This window comes from Numenius arquata, chromosome 3, assembly GCF_964106895.1.
Source record: "Numenius arquata chromosome 3, bNumArq3.hap1.1, whole genome shotgun sequence".
Taxonomy (NCBI): Eukaryota; Metazoa; Chordata; class Aves; order Charadriiformes; family Scolopacidae; genus Numenius; species Numenius arquata.
The window spans coordinates 75,148,985-75,168,091 of NC_133578.1; the positions used below are offsets into that span (position 1 = coordinate 75,148,985).

The following is a 19,107-nucleotide window of genomic DNA, read 5'->3' on the forward strand; positions in this document are numbered from 1 at the left end:
GATGCATTATTTACCTTCTGATCTCAATATCATGGTCTTCAGTGGGAGATTTTCAGTTAGGACACCACGGCTAGGAGCTTTGATCATTCTCATGAGTTGGAAAGGTGCCCAGTCGTAGCTCTGTTGGCACATAAGTCACTTTGTTGATACCAGACCTTCATCTCTCCTTGTTTCTGGTGGTAGGATAGAGTCTGTGAAGGAGATGTCTTTTTGAGCTATCCCTTTCCTTTTCACCCGCCTGCTCCACTCAGCATTTTCTGGTTACTCTATAGAGCATTGCTAAGTAGATGTTGGTTGCAAGGCAGAGTTTTCCACCAAAGAATACTGCCAGTCATCCCCATAGATCTCGAAACACTGCTAGGGATGGTGGGATTCATTGTCAGCACATCTGAAAAGGTTAAATCCTCCACAAGTACAGCAAAGAGTACAGACACCCTAGAAATTCATTGCAATTGATTAAAGACCCGGCACAAGGGATCATACTCTGCACGGTCTCAAGTCTCATTGAGAAACAAGGGGTTGAACTGCCAGCCAGAGCGAGTCTTGTAGGTTGGCTCTGTGCTAAAGCCTTGGGGACTTCTGGTGGCCAGGGGTGCTGGGGTTGGAAAGCAGGTGATTGTGTCAACCGAACGTTGCAGGTCGCTGTTGTTTATGTGTGTAACCTTTGTAGTGAAAGATCTTGCAGAGTGAACCAAGGTGTATTTACATGACCCATTACCTTGCCATAGCCAATGGACGCTATAATTCCAGAAGCCAATCGCTGAGGTCCACAGATAACAGAAAGCGAGAGGACACTGACGAACTGCAGCACTACGGGTACCCTGCACCTCAAATAGGTAAGCTCTGACCTACCACAACAGCCTCTGGAGCTGGCACACTGCCTGGTCACTGCACTTCCCGGCTGGGCTGGGCTGACTTCGTTGACTCGCTTTGCTGTTTCAATCACTCAGCTAATTAACTCTTTTCCTCCCAGATTAGCGTGGGTTTATCCGACAAGTTACACGCTGGGCAAACAGTCATGACTCAGTCTGTTCTTATCCAGTTGTCCTCCAGGGTTTTGTGTTGTTGCCATTAGCCAGAGAAGGCAAAAAAGCTTAGATGCAAAGCCCCAACCAGCCCATGTTTCTCACAGACTGCTTCTCATCACCCTACCTACTTCTAAGTCACTGCTTTGTCTGAACTATCTAAACAGCCATGGTTCATTAAGCCAAAGCTGACCTTACTGCAGTACAGCCTCTTTGCTGATGTCCATGTCATGCCTTCCCATTGAGTGTAGGAGGAGGTGTGCAGGGTGTGATGGGGAGAGAGCAGGAGGTGCTTTCTTCTCTCACTGGGTCTTTAATACTGTGCAAGGACTTGTACCTGGTAGGTTCTGTAGCAGGACCTTCCGCCCTCCTGCAATAGGAGGGGAATAATATGTAGTAATATTGGAGAGTGTGGTATGGGAAAATGGGAATGAATTGAACCTAGATATATGCCAGCTCCAGACTGGAAAAGATTTGTGCTCTCCCCCCACAGCTGTCTTTCATTGCAGGAGCTGAATGTGTCATGGGTCTTGGGCAATGCAAGGTGTGTGAACCCTGGCTACATGTTAAAATCATCGCCCAGTGACTATGAAGACAGGTTGAGAGAGTTAGGGGTGTTCAGCCTGGAGAAGACAAGGCTCCAAGGAGACCTCATAGCCCCTTCCAGTACCTAAAGGGGGCCTATAGGAGAGATGGGAAGGGACTCGTTATCAGGGAGTGGAGCGGTAGGATGAGGGGTAATGGTTTTAAACTGAAAGAGGAGAGATTTAGATTAGATACCAGGAAGAAATTCTTTACTGTGAGGATGGTGAGACACTGGAACAGGTTGCCCAGAGAAGCTGCGGATGGCCCATCCCTGGAGGTGTTCAAGGCCAGCCTGGATGGGTCTTTGAGCAACCTGGTCTAGTGGGAAGTGCCCCTGCCCATGGCAGGGGGGTTGGAACTCGATGATCTTTAAGGTCCCTTCCAACCCAAACCATTCTATGATTCTATGACCTTGCAAACAGTTTGTGCTCTAGAAAGGCTTCAGACAGGTGATTCAAAGAGCCAGAGCTGTGAAATAGATTAAAAGGGAGAGCGGGTTGTATTCTGGTGTAAATTAGCTGTGCTCCATCCAACCCAGCAGTGTTCAGCAGTGAACATCGTCAGGAAGCAGCATCACGCTGTGAAGGCTTTGAGGGTGATCAGGCAATGTCTGGGGTTGTGGCTTTCAATACAAGGCAGGAGACAGTCTGAATTTCCTTGCTACCCTGTACTGAGCCTGCTCCCTCTGGTGGGAGCAGCTCTGCTGCCTGAAGGATCACTGGCAGCTGGCAAAAGGCTGCAGGAGAGGGAGGGCATTTGCCTTGCTGTAACCTGGTGAAGCTGAGCTCAACCTCTCAGTCATACGTGTCCAAATAGAGGGGAAAAGAAGGCACTCCAAGGCAGGTCCCATGACGTCCTCTGCTGTTCCTCCTCTGCCTGGCCACAGGTGCTTCCCTGGTGCTTTGTTCCAGCCTGTAGCTCAGCCATCAGGTTTATAACTTGGCATTTCTTCCTGCCGTGCAGCTGGATACTGCATCTGGGCACAGTGACATCTCTATTAACTCCCTGTCATCATAGCCACTGCTGTAGCATGTCTGACTTGGGCTGTGGTATCCCTGAGTGCAGTATGGGATGGAAGACCCAGCCAGGAAGATGTGCGTTGCCCTGTCGTGAGATTACCACAGTCCTGCTCTTGCCTCAGGAGCAGCAACTGCATCGAGGTTGTTCAAGGAGATGAAGACGGAGGAGATGTAAAGACCAGGCAGAAGGTACAGCCCAGGAAGGGATTTAGAGAGAGTCTTTAGTTGGGGATAACAAAGCAAAGCCCATGTCTTCCCTAGAAATCCATGCAGGTTGTAGGGGATAAGTCATTTCACATCCACTCAAAGCCTGGAAAAATATGAAATGCAAAAAACAGCTATAAGAACAAGGGATGAGGGGATGTCCCTGTGTTGCTGAAGGCTAGTATTTGCACCTGCCCATCCTCAGCAGCCCTGGTGCCCAGGTCCTGTTGGCCCATAGGCTCTGGCACAGTTCTGCTCTCAGCTGCGGTGCCGCTGGCTGCCCGCATGTCTCTCCCAGCAATAGCACAAGAGGGAGACCCAGCCCAGCATGTCTCTGGCATGAGCCCTCCCAGCTCAGCCCACAGACTGCTTCCAGAAGGTCTTTGCCAGCATTGGGATGTGAGCGAAGAAGCGGCTGCACGTGGTGAGATGTCAGATTGACAGATGATGCCCCAAAAAAAAAAAAGGCATGCTGGCGAAGGGATGACAGCAATGTGCCGCTCCATTAGTGCCAAGGGAGTAAGTGTCGCGGAGAAGCTGCAGGCACTGACGGGGACTCCACAGCCAGCTGAGCTCTCTGTAAGGCCAGCTCAGTTACTCTTAGGGCTAGCCAGGTGCTGGAAAGGATCCTGGATTGCAGTGCTACATCCCTGTGGAGCGATGCCCAGCGTGTTTCCTTCTGTGGCACCTGCTGGATCCTCTCCGGCTGTAGGAGAGGTGCTGCAGCTGGCTATGTGGGAGCAGAAAGCCCTGCAAAAGGCCATCTTCCCACCCAAAGGGGGGTTCTCATCCCTGCAAACTCCTTTGGGATGCTCCTCTTAATCCCCAAGCTAGCCTGGTACATCACAGGACTAATCAAAAGGTCAGTCATGCAGAGCCATCTGTCTACAGGCACCAGTCATGATGGAAGGCAGTGAATGACCCCTTGTCCTCTGGGACATGAAGACCAATTTGGTGGAGTGCATCTCTGGCAGGTCTAATTACATGACAGCACTGAGATAGTTTAGGGGGGCTTTCAAACCTGATGAGCATGGTAGACTCTTGCCCTTATATCAAAAATCAGAGCCAGGATCCACTTCTAGGGTAAATAACTGGAAGATATTGCATCCAGTAATTTGTACTTGTTGCAGTCTGACCCACAGGAATACAGAAATTCTTCTCATCCATAGTTTTGGCAATGGGCAGTATTCTGCTTCTCTTGGGTGGAGAATGAGAGAGCTTGTCCTGATGCCTGATAGCATCTCAGAACTGGGTCTGGCATGGTTTTAAAACCAGTTTAATTTCTCCAAAGTTTAAGTCTAGACTGGATATAGTGCCCTGGTCACCCAGGCTGAGAGAAATTGCTTAGTTCAAAACTAGACCAAACCCAAAGGAGTAACCAGCACTTGGAAAAGAAACTATATTATAGATTTAAAAATCAGGGATTGGTGAAATGTGAGAGATGATAATTGAGGAGATTTACCTCTAATCATAGACATCTCTATTGTGAAAGGGCAAAGGCCAAAAATAATAAAGAAGGGGAAAGAGGCAGAAGAGATTGAATTTGGATCAAAGATGGCATTCATTCATGCATCTAGTGACACACTAATTCTTGTCTGAATATGGAGATTGTAAAATCTCAGAGCCAGGTCTGTGTGGGGAGGTGGTGAGACAGCAGGTTCTCCAAGCTGAGAATTGCTGATGGAGGAGGCCACCATGTCTCTGCAGGTTTCCCCTGTCCCACCTCTGGCCTCTCAGAAAGACCTTTGGGCACAAGCCAGCAGTGTTTGACTGCCAAGAAATGCCCGTTACCTGCCACTGAGGGAATTGATGCTGCTGGGTGCGGCGTTGGGGAGGTTGTTCAAGGTTGATGGAGGGGGTCCTCTGAGCAATCCAAAGACATCATCTGTTGGTGCAGCATCCAAGCAGGCTAGGTAGCAGGAATGGTTGGGAATTGCGGGCCGAAGAGGTATCTCCTGAAATCTGGGCCACTCTGGGTTGCAAACGATGATATCAAAAAGGTAACTTGCTGGTGGTGAACTCAGAGTATCACAGAACTGTCTGTCTGCCAGAGACAGTTGAGGTCCTTATTGGAAAGGCAGCAAAATTACCATGGAAATGCAGATCTCTGTATAGATCTAATGCTTAAGAAACAGGATATGGGAGCAACGTTTTCTTGAAGCCCCTAGGCCTCAGAACGCACACCGTCTCCTACACATCCCAGAGAAAGACCAACGGTCCATAACATTTATCTAACTGGAACCAGCTGGGTAGATTAATGCAACAAAAAGCAAAAGCAAGGCGAAACAGTATTGAGCAACTTTGGCTTAATGAACAAAAGTAGTTTATGTCTCATGGTAATTGTTGCAATGGCATGGATGAGGTGGAGAAAGACTCATCCTTACCTCCACCTCTTTTTGACTCCAGCCAGTAAATGAAGGAATGAAAACCCTCCCACTTTACATCAAGGACAGGTCTTCCTATACACTTTTCCCCTCCATCAGATTGATTCATCAGCCTCCAATTAGTGGGCATACTTTTAACTACCAACTGCCTAAATGACTGGACACATTCAAAGTAGATGTGCTGAAAAGTGTGACACATAAAGAGTAACACAGATAACTATCGAAAATCCCAATAAGCAGATTGATGAGAGCCATAAACACTTGAAATCCTGCATAAAATTTCACTGCACGCGGAAAACTCCCCTTACAACACTCGTAAATAAATATACCACCTTGAGGAAGAAGTCAGACATGTACAGCTTTAGGTCAGATGAGGTAGGATTGGGCAGTTTGGTAGTTTGCAACCCTTACAGTCCCCATCACAGTTCCTGACACCAATGTTCATGCAACTGCTTTATAACCCACACCCAGGCTGAGATCTCAAGGTGTATCAGCCCATTACTAGAGTCTCTTTCATGCTCCATGCGGTAGTCGGTCAGTCCGATGCAGCATCTACTGCCCAGTTTTCTTTGGGAATGTGGTGATGGTGCAGGAAAACATGTTCAAGTGCTGGGTGCAGCTCAGGCTGTGGCATGTTGTAACGAACCCTGAACTCATGCTTACCTGCTGTACCCAGTGCCATGGTCCTTCTTATTTTATCCATAGTCTGCCAGATGCACCTGGTTATGATGTGACATGGTGTAGCCCGATGCTCTGAAGAACTTGCTACTAGAAGGGTGCGCCCCTCTATTATGCATCCTCCAAGATGTGTTGGTGTTTATTTGTGCCATATGCCTGTGTACTATACATACCAAATGTTATGTTCTGGGTTTATTATGTGTAATTATTAGTAACACATAACAAATCTAAAAACCCAAACAATGCAGCACTCAATTAAATGAGTCAGAGCAACCTTTTGTTTTCATCTGGGGAGAAAGGCATTTTCTCAAGGATAGACTAATACCTATGAAACTAGCAGAAAACTGTCCTTTCCCTGCCCATGTCACACTTCTGGTGACTTATCTGGAGGCCGTGGCCTGGCTGAAACACCCCTGGCATGAGTGTCTGTCTGCAGGGATATTAATGACAACAGGAATATCTCTCATGGCTTTCCACTCCCATCTCTTGTTCAATGGGATGCTTTTACTTGCCTTTCCATCAGGTAAACAGTTGATAGGGACTGGCAGGTGGCAGGGAACCGTCAGCCTTGTTCCTTGTCACATGCTTAAAGCAGGTCTTCTCCACAGGTGAAGGAGATGGCAGGAGAAAGCTCTGTGGGATTACTTCAGCCAATGTCCTTCTCAGGCACTGTCTTCTTCTATTTTGTCTGCTCTTCCACTGCCAATCTGCAGGGGTTGTGAGAAGGCAGGAAAAGGAGTTGAATCCTTACAACTGCTCAGTTTATGGACACATTCCCTATATCTGCCTAATCACTGTTACTTAATTAGTACTATCTGAGTAGAAGATATGTATCCCAGCTCACACGGTTCTGCTGTGGCTACATCACTTCATCATCTGTGGTGGAGCCTTGCCTGTCCAGTGCCCTGATGCTTCCACAGTGTCCTTCCCTTTTTTTTGTGTGTGTGAGTGACAAACTCAACGCAATACCCCCAAAAAATTTTTAGCCCATTGTCAGCCCTCACGTTTTCTCACCAACCCCCTTGCATCCTTGCTGTCCCACACTGCACAGCTTCACAGATGGCCAGAAACTTGTGAAGCGCAACTTGGAAGGCACTGCCCTGGAGGACCCAGGACCAAGGATGCCGTGTTCTCACCTTCTGCTCCAATCCCCACAGGTGACCCCGCGGCGGAGGAATGGTCTCCATGGAGCGTGTGTTCAACCACCTGCGGGGAGGGCTGGCAGACCAGGACGAGGTTCTGCGTGTCGTCTTCCTACAGTACTCAGTGCAGTGGCCCTCTCCGGGAGCAGAGACAGTGCAACAACTCTGCTGTGTGCCCAGGTGGGCTGAGAGCTCCATGTATGCATGGGCAGGAGGTGAAGGGAGATGCACAGAGAACTGTGATATCTCCACTGTGATATCTACTTGGAAGGAGGTGGTTTTTGGTTCCTCTTCCTTCTCTTTTTACCCTAAAGCCTCATACAGAGACCTTTGCTAGACCAAGCACCACTAGATGGGTGCTTGTTTTGCATGGTGAGGACAATTCCATGATATCTAAAGGCAATGAACACAGTACATCTGAAAGGCATGTGCCCTTTGGGGTGTTTCCAAGCATGGGGCAGGAAAGAGAAGCACCAGATGACACTTTCAGTTGCTCAGATGCCAACACTGGGCATACCATTGCAAAATCAGCATGAAAAACTCAGGCTGCTGGTATGAATCAAGCCAGCCATTGTCTCTGTTTTCATACTCCGCAATTTTGATGAAAATGTACAGTCTGGGGAGCCTGGACATTATTTTTGAAGAATTATACTATTAAAGCAGGTGTATTATTCATGACTCCCAACCAGGAACATCATTGTTCAGAACAACTCTTACAATGGTGAAACCACCAAGCTGTTTTCCTGTGCTCTTTCCTGCACTTCCTCCTCTAATTATCTCTTATCATGCAAGATGCCTGGTGACAATTGCAAAATTTAAGTTTGAACACTCTTTCCTGATACTGGTGGATGAGTCACTGTTAGCAACCGATGAAGGACTGGAAAAGTACCTGTTTGGTTGTTTTTTGTTTTTTTTTTTTTCCTAAAACGTTATTGATTTTGCGTTAGCTTCTCAGGTAAAGCTGGAAGAGGATGAAGTCCCTTAAGAGAGATCAGTACATTCTCGTAACATTTGGCCTCTAGAGATTACAGTGACTAACCTTCCATAAATAACCTGGCCAGATTAGATTAGATTAGATTGGAGAAGATCAGATTAATATAGATTAGAAGGCTTTAGATGTCTAATTCCAGGAGTTACCAATGATGGCCTGAGCACTATTGGAGCATGTTGCCCATCCCATTTTGTTCTTCCAAGTCTCCCAAGCTTTGCCCCTGTGGTGTCACTGACGTATGACAGTAATTAGTAGCCAGACTACAGTTTTTCTGAGAGCTTGGGAATGCATTATCTTTTGACAATTCAATGAGAAAATGTGTTGAGGGAGGGAAATAAGGGTAAGAAGTGACAAAATGATGATGCTTCCCAAAGGGTAGTGGGGTTTTTTGTTCCTCTTTAGCTAATTGCATCTTTTTGCTCAAAAAAAATGTCCTTTTCTCTTGGCTCAAAAACCTAAAAAAAATAGGGTCCGTTAAAAGTGCATTGTGATTGATTTTAAATAGACTGGAAAGTAACAGACACTTGGTGTTGATATCAAAGCATAAAAAAATTACATGATGTTCCTCTTGCATATTTTGGGTTGGTCTGTTCCTGGCCTTCCCACACTCACTTCTCACATGCTGCTCGTTCTGGGTGGGAAGATGCTGTGCTCTGTGGGCTCACTTGCTTCTCCAGACCTCTTTTGGAAAGGAAATTTACTTCTTCTTTGATTGCAGTGCATGGTACCTGGGACGAGTGGTCTCCGTGGAGCTTGTGCTCTTCCACATGTGGGAGAGGGTACAGGGATCGGACCCGCACATGCAAGCCCCCACAATTTGGTGGGAATCCTTGCGAAGGCCCGGAGAAGCAAACAAAGTTCTGCAATATTGCGCTTTGCCCAGGTAAGGCAGTTAGAGATTCGAAGCCTTCCCTCCTGCAGGTCTCCCCATCTCCGAAGGCGCCCACACACAGGTCATCGAGTGGGTCTGTAGCTGTCTCAGTTGAATGAGCACACAGTCCGCACCGTCCTGAAGAGGATCCTCTATAAGGAAAGGACACATTGTAGGAGTAACCTAGAGGTGCTTTCTGGGTTTATTCATCTCAGCATTTTCTTAGGTTCGGATTTGCCCTCTGTAACAATTTACTGAGGACACTTGGTTACGTGGGTTGGATCTGGACTGACTCAGCTATCATTACTATTTCCAAGACCATCTTAAGCTTCTTGAAAGGCTGAGAAACCTGAGTCTGTTTAGCCTGGAGAAGACAAGACTCAGAGGGGATCTCATCAATGCTTATCAATATCTAAAGGGTGGATGTCAAGAGGATGGGGCTGGGCTCTTCTTAGAGACAGGAAAAGGGGCAATGGGCACAAAATGGAACACAGGGAATTCCATGTCAACATGAGGAAACATTTCTTTCCTTTGAGGCTGCCAGAGCCCTGGAACAGGCTGCCCGGAGAGGGTGTGGAGTCTCCTTCTCTGGAGATATTCCAAATGTGCCTGGATGGGTTCCTGTCCAACCTGCTCTGGGTGACCCTGCTTTGGCAGGGGGGGTGGACTAGATGATCTCCAGAGGTCCCTTCCAACCCCTACCAGTCTGTGATTCTGGGATTCTATGATTCTCCCTTGTTATCTCCAGTGAATGTTTTAAAGTTATTTTGCCTGACTGGGCTTCTTGTTGTGCTGGAATTAATTAATAGTTCTACGTCCTAGCAATATACGTTCATTAATTCACTATATATGCAATTTTTCACTGTACTTGATCCTGCTTTGGTTGGTGAGATGGGCTCAGAGACTCCTGAGAGTCTTCCATGCCATATTTTAATACTTTTAAATACCTTTTCCCTACCTTTAGATTTCACTTCCAAATGCCTCTCCCCAAGTCTTGCTTTGAAACCTCAAGAAAGAAACCTCAGGATTAAATGCCTTTTACCCACTGGAAATCCACTTGCGTTCCTGTGGCTTCCTTCTCCTGAACCATGCCCTGGGTTTACTACAGAATCCCCATTAATTTAACTCAGGGGGTCCTGGTGAACATGAGCTGGACACGAGGGACCTCCCCAAGACTCCTTCCCTCTCCCAGGGTAATGTCGACTGACATTTTCCAGTTTAATGAGAATCATTATGAGACATTATTAGGTCCCCAGAGGAGGAGAGGGATTGTGGGAGTAATGAGAACTTTGTGAAAACATTTGTGAGAAGCCTCCTGGCATTTCCCACCCAGTTTTCACCCCAAGTAACTATCCTTGGATTTCTGGCTGCTCTCCAGAAGACTCTGCTCAGAATAAGAATATCCCAGACACCAAATTGACTCTGTCATAAAAAGACAAATTGAAGAAGTCAGACCTGGCATTGCTTGGGCAATAAAGCATACCCTGAGTTAACATTCATCCATAATTAATTTAAATACAAATAAATACGTGGATACACTGCAGTGAACAAAACAGCAATGGAAAAGACAAGCGGCCCAACTGCAAGACTTCATTTCTAATTAATGCCACAAAGGCAATCAGTGGCTTTGCAGTGCCAAACGAGTGCAGCGTTGGGGGACTCACTGAAGCACAACAATGGGAGCTGCTCAGTGCTTGACACACCAGACGGTCATATCGCTTATTACCGCCCCACTCCGAGGATTTATTACTACAACGGATAAAAATGTTCTGCTGCAGGGACAACAGAGCTTTTTTTCCTCTGGAGCGCTAGATATCACAGGCTGAGCCCCAAGTCCTTCAGAGAGAGAAAGAAGGGGGAAGACAATGCCAGTCTCTGCACACAGTACACCAGCCAGACTCCAATGAACATTTTTGATGGACTTGCACTGCAGTGTGACAATGGCATTGAGCGGTCCTTGCTGCAGCTGTGAGGGACAGCCCTCAGCATCTTGCCCAAGAGACATCTTTACGTCAGTGTGTGTGGCTGGAGGGATAGAGGAAAACACGACTTGTGCCCCTGATCCCTTGACCAGTCGTCCCAAGGTCCTTTGCCCTTGGACTCCTTTTCACTTCTTCGTCACTACCTACCTGGAAGAGCAAAAGCGGGTAATAATCCAAGGGCTGTGCTAGAGAGGGAAGCTTCTTCTTTATATCACTAACCAGGGCCCCAGGGAGGCAGCAGACTTCCCTGTTTAGTGGGTCTGGTCTGCATATCAGGCCTTCTGCTCCCTTCAGTAGCGAGTCGCCTATGAGAATGACCCATCTTTTATTCTTTACTGCAGTTGTTTCAATGCGGGAGGTGGTCTGACTAGATCTTGAGGACGCCTCCAAACTGGAAGAACTGTCTTCCTCATTGTTGTCCAGTTCCCTTTGTAGAACAAGCTGGTCTTGTTCTGGTCTCTTCAGCAAGTGGTTGTGGTAAGCTCACAGTTGTGGTAAGCTTCCAGTCACCACTTCCACAGCCACAGGTAGGGCTTTTTTTGGTAAAAAATGCAACTTTTTTGGTAAATGCAACATTTACTTTGGTAAATGCAATCTCACTTTTCCAGCATAGGGGAATGTTAACGAGGGGCAGACTCAATCAGTTCACAGAAACTAGCAGCGCTACCTTCAGTCAGAAAAGCAAAGCTAATTTACACCTAGTAGGACCTATTTTGTGGAGTTTTGGATCTTTTCCAGAGAGGAATCACCTGTCAGTCACCACTTCTTGCATTTCCTTTCCTTGGGATTGATAGGCACTGACATGACGACTTGAATTTATGCATGATGAAAACATCAAGCTTGGATTGCTAAAAACAAGCACCTTTTGGAAGTACTTTTATGCCTGTCTGATTTTTCACACCTTTTGAGCTCATGTGAGCACCTCTGAGTTAATAGTTGCTCATTTGGATGTTTTTGACATTTTTTTCCCGTGCTTGCCAACAAAAAGCTGCACAACTGCAAAGGGGATTATTCAGGGCTGTTCGAGTCCTTGCGGATTACACAGGGGAACAGGTTGCATATATATGTTGACTGAAAAACAAAGACAAAAAAAAAAAGAAAAAATATCTGAAATTTACAGCAATGTGATTTGAGCCAAAATTCAGACTTTTCAGGGATTCGAGTCATTTTTCTGAGTGAGAGCTAGCAGCTAGTGAGAGCTAAACAGAGCATGATGACCGCTGCTAATGAGAAAAAAGTGCTGCAAGAATAGCAGACTGGGTGATGAATCTGTTGATCAGGGACCAATTAGAGTGTAGCTGCCACACTTGGGAATGCCTTACACTGTACCACGCTAATAAGATGTATTAATGTTTCTCTCAAACCCCATCCCTATCATAACCTCTCTTGTCCCTCCCTCCTCTATTTAATTATCAAAGACACTGCTGTGTAGAATCATATCAAGCCTGTCAGTGTTAATTCAGCCATGGGAGAAGTACATTGACCACACACGCGCCCTCTGTTTGTGGTCTCCTGTTGGAGCACACCTTTGCTCTGAGCATTTCCTGGCTAGTGGCGTGAATTCCTGTGAATAACTCCACGATTCAAGTTTCTGCTTGTGCTTTAATGAAAAACAGAGCACTTGGGTGCTTGAGAAACTTCCTTCCCTGCAGACTCATGCATTGTTTTGGTGAAAAATTGGTTCCCTCAAAAAGTGTTGATTGCCCAAAATGGGAAATGTCATGGTAATGTATTGATTCCTTCAAAATTTTCAGTGAAATCATGATCCATGCTTTTTTTTTTTTTTTTTTTTTTTTTTTATGATCAGCAGTATTAATAGTTTTTACTTTTATTTTGGAATGTGTAATATCAATAACTTCAACTTTCATGGTGTTATGTATAGACATAAAAATTGAAATGGTCTGGCATTTGCATCCTGCTGGGCCGTAACATATCCATTGGAGGTTGCAGAGGTTCCCAACAAATTGCCATTGCCACAGTAGTCTGAACTTTTTCTTGATGATCTTTGCCCTCTCTAACAGTCTGTGGCTCCGGTTTGTCCTCCCCTGCCTTGGTCCCTTGTAGGCAAAGGCCGGAGACTCTTGAATGTGCCTCTTTCCAGAGGGAGCGATTTTCACATTCCGCTTTGTTTTCTCTCTTTGGGCCACTCAGTGGACGGCAACTGGAATGAGTGGTCGAGCTGGAGCTCCTGCTCCGCCTCCTGCTCCAACGGCACCCAGCAGCGGACAAGGGAGTGCAACGGACCCTCCTACGGAGGAGCCGAATGCCAGGGACACTGGGTGGAGACCAGGGACTGCTTCCTACGCCAATGTCCAGGTCAGTGACAAATAGCTTTTTGTTTCTCTTGGGTCATCCTTCTCTGCAGTCCCAGGCAGGCTTTTGTAAAATCTCCTTCTATCCTCTTTGGGGAAGAGTTTCACAGTTTTCACCAGTAATGCAGTAATAAGGAGGTGGTGGATCATACCAACAGACCATGCAAGCCAAAATCCATGAGATCCCGGAGAGGTGAATGATTACCCACAGGAAACGTGTCTTTCTAACCTTAGATACCAGTTTCCAGCATGTGCTTAAAAAAGCCAAACAAAATATCAATGAAACCCTTTCCGTGCCTCCACAGTGCTTCAACTTCCCTCCTCTTTTTTCTTTTTTTTTGATTCATCTCCTACCAATTCACCATTCCTGGTTACAGCTGAAGCAAACAGGGAAGTAACCACTATTGTGTCACAGCTTTGAACCTTATCTATGACAAGGCCTGGTAAAATGAAGCCTTGATTCATGCCTAAGACTTGTCACTTACTTTACTCATCTAGCTGTGTCTTTTAATAATAATAATAATAACAGCAATAATAATAACAATAGTAACAATCCCTGCTGCCCCAGCTGTTGTAGCCAGTACCTTACATTCAGAATAATCACCTTGTCTTCATACCATGGACCATAGGCTCCAGCAGAGCAATTTCATGCAGGAGAAGCAAAGAAAATTGAAACAGATACCAGAGCACACCTAACACCAGGAGTCTTCATTTCTCAGACTGACACCAGCACTACAGAGTTGCAAGTGCAGTTTCCTCCTTTCTGTGCAGAAATCTTGGGGCAGACCATTGCAAAGGGACTAATTGGGTCAGGTGATAGGGAAAATATTCTGACCTGGAAACAAAAATTGAACGTCTAGAAGCCTTCAAGATTGATCAGCAACCAGTTTTTCTTACCATGCTTCTCTTGGCCCTTTCCTTGGCTCTTCCTGGGTGCTCCATCCGTGTTAGACCATAGGTCTGAGAGGGAGTGGGTCCCTGAGATGGAGAGGGTCCTTTTCCGCCTTTCTGAGAGAACAGGGACAGTCAGAAACAGCTCAGCTCTTTCAGGTACTTCTCATACCTTGCTCAGGTGAGCAAGTTTTGTTCTCTCCAATCCACAAGCACAGAAGCCATTAGCTCTTCAGCCTGGTGTGCCTGGTTCCTCAGGGAATCCCTATCCTTTCCGGTAGTGTCACCATCTCCAGCAGAGCATAAGCAGTATTTAACACAGATATTGGACTTTCCTATGTGGTGTCTAGTAGGTTTTGGTATTTAGGTATCTTCAAAGACAAAAAGGGCCTCACATTTTTAGACAACCTTGTCCCCCTGGTTTCAGAGTTAGTTATCAAAGCCACGTTGATGTTATCAACATGTTATCAAATATGTTATATTTGACATACATAGTTATCAAAGCATGTCTTCCACTGCATGTGGTGTCACCAAAGAAAGCATCAGAGGTTGGTGCTGTCCCTTTACTATGATGATTTTCTTCTGCTTCTTGGAGAAGAAGAGAGGGATCCCCCACCCTGCCAAAAGGAATTATTCAACCCAAGATGACAAGTTAACTCCTAATTAAAACCCAAATAGGAATCAGGAGATTTAGGTCTTTGCTCTAGTTCTGTCACTGAGTTGTTGTTTCTCATCTGTGATGCAGCAGAGGAGAATGTTTCCCTACCTTGCAGGCTTGTTGTGAGGCCTAATTAACATTTTTATAGTGCTTTGATAAATGCCATTGTTAATGTAAAAGAAGCAGCATTTTGATAAATGCCATTGTTAACGTAAAAGAAGTAGCATTTTGATAAATGCCATTGTTAATGTAAGAGAAGTAACACTTCCACTGAATCTGTAAAGATGTTGAGCGAAGATACACTGGAGTGAGACAATGTCCCAAACCTCTTTCCAAGGCACATGAAACAACATTGCAATGGGAACAGCTGGAGGGAGGTTTGTTTGATGTTTCATAATGGTTTCTCTCCCAAGGGCCCTTCTGGCCTCTCTGAATCCCTGGGCCAGACCTCCCCTGGGAAGGTATTGTTTTCACACACATATTGTACATCCCAACCCAACTCAAGCTCTGTACTTTGGCTGGCAGATGTAGTTGAATCCCTTCCCACCTGAAGAGTTTTTACATCCCGTGGCCCCAGATATGCGCTGTTTTTGCAGGGGGTGAGGGTACAAAAGGCTGTTGCAATGGGAAAGAGCACACACTGATTTCATGTCTGTTGAGGATCAGACAAATATCCAAGGCTGGAGACCTCCTTTCCCACCAAGTCATGCTCTACTCACTCTATGTTCCAGTGTTCACCTTGGGACGTTGTCACCTTCTGTTGCCGATTATGTTTGGAATGTGACAGGTTGTTTCTCTCCTCTTTTTTTTGGCTCCAGTGGATGGGAAGTGGCAGGCCTGGGGAGTGTGGGGCAGCTGCACAGCCACCTGTGGAGGTGGGACTCAGAGACGTGACCGTGTGTGCTACGGGCCCTTCTTCGGTGGAGAGACTTGCCAGGGTCCCAAAGAAGAGTATAAGCAGTGCAACGACAGAAAGTGTCCTGGTATGTACCCCGAACCCTCGTGTTTACTTCTGAAAAAGGGGACAGGGATTGTAGAAAGAGTGTTGTTTTTCAGAGAGAGATAAGGAGTTGTGATCTAGTTGGACCCTGCCCATACCCCAGACTCAAGATACATCAAGGGCTGGATTTAATTACTGCCAAAACCAGTGACTTCAGTGCATGTTTGATAAGTCCCACCAGTCTGGTGGTGACTTGAGGTTTTCATCTTTTCATTGCCATGGAGTCATAAGAGGAAAGGACACATTCATAGCAAAAAGTGATATCAGAGTCTCAAGCCCATGAAGTAGTTGGATACTAAGGATGCTGCAGTGGATTCCCACCCTTTACCTAGTCTACATGAGACCTTTAAAGATAGATGTGTCTACACCTGTCAGAGCCTTACCCAATCTCACCCTCCTCCAGCTACAACCATGGGAGCAGCACCCATTTGAGAAAAAGGGTGCAAAACCCTGAATGGAGGACAAGTGAGTTGCGGGACAGGGGAAAACCTGGGTTTTAAAGTGAAAGATAAGAAAGAGCAAACACTTTTAAGTGGGAATGTTTCTGTCTGTCTCTCACACATTATACAGAGGCCAGAAAAAAATGCACCGTTTTTATTTTCTTTCTCAGTCACAGTTGAAGCACCCGGTGAAATTGCTGGTGGGGAATCAATGACCTATGTGATGTTGGCAGTCAGATTGCATTGATCATTACAGGTCCTGGTTTCTGACTGAAAGGATAATTAATTGTCAGAGAAGCTTGGTGAGAGGCAGGAGAGATTCTTGTGGCAGTATCCTGGCTATCGTAGTGAAAAGGGGTGTCTTCCTAAAAGATGGGCTGGAGCTCAGCGCAGAGGTAACGGTTGTGCTGCAGATATTTCTGGAGGCGGATCTGCCACGTTGAGGACAGCTGACCCTGAGCCTCCCTTGCAAACTGCTGAAGACAGAGATAAAAGCCAAAGCACTCCAGCGTGGAAGTTTCAGCCCGTTTAGCTCAAAGATAACAGGGGAAGAGGCTGTGTGGCTGAGACAGCGTATTCATTCTTTGCAGCTATCCTCTAATAAAAGACATCACCTCTCCTTACAAGCTGTGCCTCTCAATTAGCAGTGGCGTGTGAGAGTCTCTTCTAACTCAGCCACAAAGCTCTCCCTCGCCATAGAAAATCATAGCACCGGGTTGTCTGGTGGTGTCTACAGAGCAATGCAGATTTAGTTCAGCTTCAGTACGTGCCAGCTGGGGCCCCGACAGAACAAGCCCAACCTTTTCTTCTCTTTCCGCAGGGGCTGATGCCTGCACAGTGCTCAAAAGGAATAGGGATGTCTCAGGGACTGAGCCCTACTAGGGTTCAAAACCAGAAGGGGCTCGTTGCAGTTCTTAATTTGCAAAGGAAGGAAAAGGTGGGGAGTCATCAGAGGCTAAAAATAAACCCTCTCAATTTGTTCCCAAGAAAGTACCAAATGCTGGCATCATTTGATTTCAACAGAAGAATTGAGCTTAATTGGGTTAGTTATTAAAATCTCCCAGTGCAAATAGGTTACTCTGGTAAAAAGGATTTTCTTACGAAGCAACATCAAAAAGAAAAAAAAGAAGAAAAAAAAAAAAAGAGGATGAAATGATTCTCTCCTGGCCTGGGAATTGCTTCTGCACTCACTGGCAAGACAATGTCAGACAATCGGTGTATTTCTAAAGAGCATCTCTAATCCACAGCATCCCTCAGTGGTCCCCAGGGAGACTGCAGGGGTGGTGAGATCGGGAAGGTTTGACAGGTCAGAGGAGGAGAAAGGGGAGGTCAGATGTGAACACACTCCCTCTCTGCTTTTTGTTGTGCTCTGTTGTTTTGTAGCCGAGAGTGCTAGAAGCTTCCCACTCCATGCCCCAAACCCTCCTTTGAGCCCCAGTTTGAGGTGGAGAATCTGTGACCATGTCCAAAGCTGGTCCAGGAGGCAGGAGTATTGCATTCAGCTCCCCACTCTGCCACAAGCTCTCTGGGTGACCATGTGCAGGTCACAACTGGGTGTCTTAATCTTGCTGTCCTACAGCTCCGTGTCAACAGGTTGGAAATAAAACTGCGTCTTTTCCACCCATGTTTTGCCATATCTACAGAAGTCATAAACTGTTGGCATAGGGAGTATTTCTGCATATGTGCAGAGCACAGCAGGGGTCCTACTTTCCCTCCGGGATTTCATTATAGTAGAGATTACTCAAAAGGGAATTTTAAAACAGAGGAAGGAGCATCTGCTTCAAAGCAGAGAGTCTAAGTTGTTCATTATCAGTGTCTACTGGGGAGGAATCTGTCTTTGAACAGCAGCTGGGGCTGGTGTCACACATTCTTGAAGCTCGATTCCAGGAACAGTGACGTGTAGGTAGCTTGTTGGGACTTGTATGAGTCCTTCAAAGAAGTAGGACTTGCCATGCCCATAATTTTTGGTTTGAGCATTCCCCACAGCCAGGTTTGTGCTCCGGGTAGTTCCAGAGCAGCAATGGGGTATATCCGTCACTGGGTATTTGCTCCATGACACAGGTCCTGAAATGGTCTAGATAAGTACATCTATTACACAATCCCTTGTAGAAGGAAGCCTTCAGGGTCATTGCTGCCCTGCAACATGAAAACTCAAGGCCTCCCTCTTTTTTTATGGCAGATGTACACTTTCCCTACAACCTTCTCTGCTGGCATCACTAGACCCCAGTATGGGAAGTTTCCAGGCTCCACCATTGGTTGGCTTTGGCTCCCTTTCCTGACCAGTTGCAGGCATGCAGTCAGTTTCCTCTTTATTGATAGTTTTACATACACAATAAATAAAAGCTGCAATTGAAAACCATTAAGTATAATCTTTTCTCCTCCTCGCCCTCAGGAGTGATAAACAGCTTTAACACCATCTTTATGGCACCCTCCGTTTTACATGCTGCAAGTAATGAGTTTCTCAGCACAAAGCTCTCCTGCAGGGAATGCTTTTTTCCCAGGTCCCACCAACTCTGGGGCCAACTCAGCTCCACCCACAGACAGAAGCATGTGAAAACCTTCTTCCAAAGAGCTTTTTCTGTGATGTCTCAAAACACATTTCTGCAGCCTCCTTCCTGGACTCTGCAGCAGTGTTTGGAAATGAGCTGCTGAAGCAAATCCAGCCTGTTGGTGCTCAGATCTTGTCCCTATGTCCTTGCATAAGATGGCTGCAGACAGAGGGCCTGAATGAAGTCCACCCAGGGGATATGTCCTCCTTGTTTTTTCATCTCCTTTTTGTTCTTTCCCTCATTTATATTCCAATTTATTTATGCTGAGCCTCATTTTAGACACTCCCAACCCTGAAGGTGGAGACCCTGAAGGATGGAAGGAGTAGAGTTTGGAGCCATGGAGTTCACCTACAAAAGGTGGACATCTGCACATGAA

At 46.3% G+C, this 19,107-nt stretch overlaps 1 protein-coding gene across 1 annotated transcript in view; it reads left to right on the plus strand.

The window, feature by feature from the left end:
• Positions 1-19,107, plus strand: part of ADGRB1 (adhesion G protein-coupled receptor B1) — a 203,992-nt gene that overhangs the window by 49,863 nt on the left and 135,022 nt on the right. The window contains exons 3-7 of the mRNA XM_074146079.1: positions 729-836; positions 7,053-7,217; positions 8,747-8,909; positions 13,022-13,197; positions 15,561-15,725. Of these exons, the coding sequence (XP_074002180.1) occupies positions 729-836; positions 7,053-7,217; positions 8,747-8,909; positions 13,022-13,197; positions 15,561-15,725 (777 nt within the window). The remainder of the gene's footprint in view (positions 1-728; positions 837-7,052; positions 7,218-8,746; positions 8,910-13,021; positions 13,198-15,560; positions 15,726-19,107) is intronic.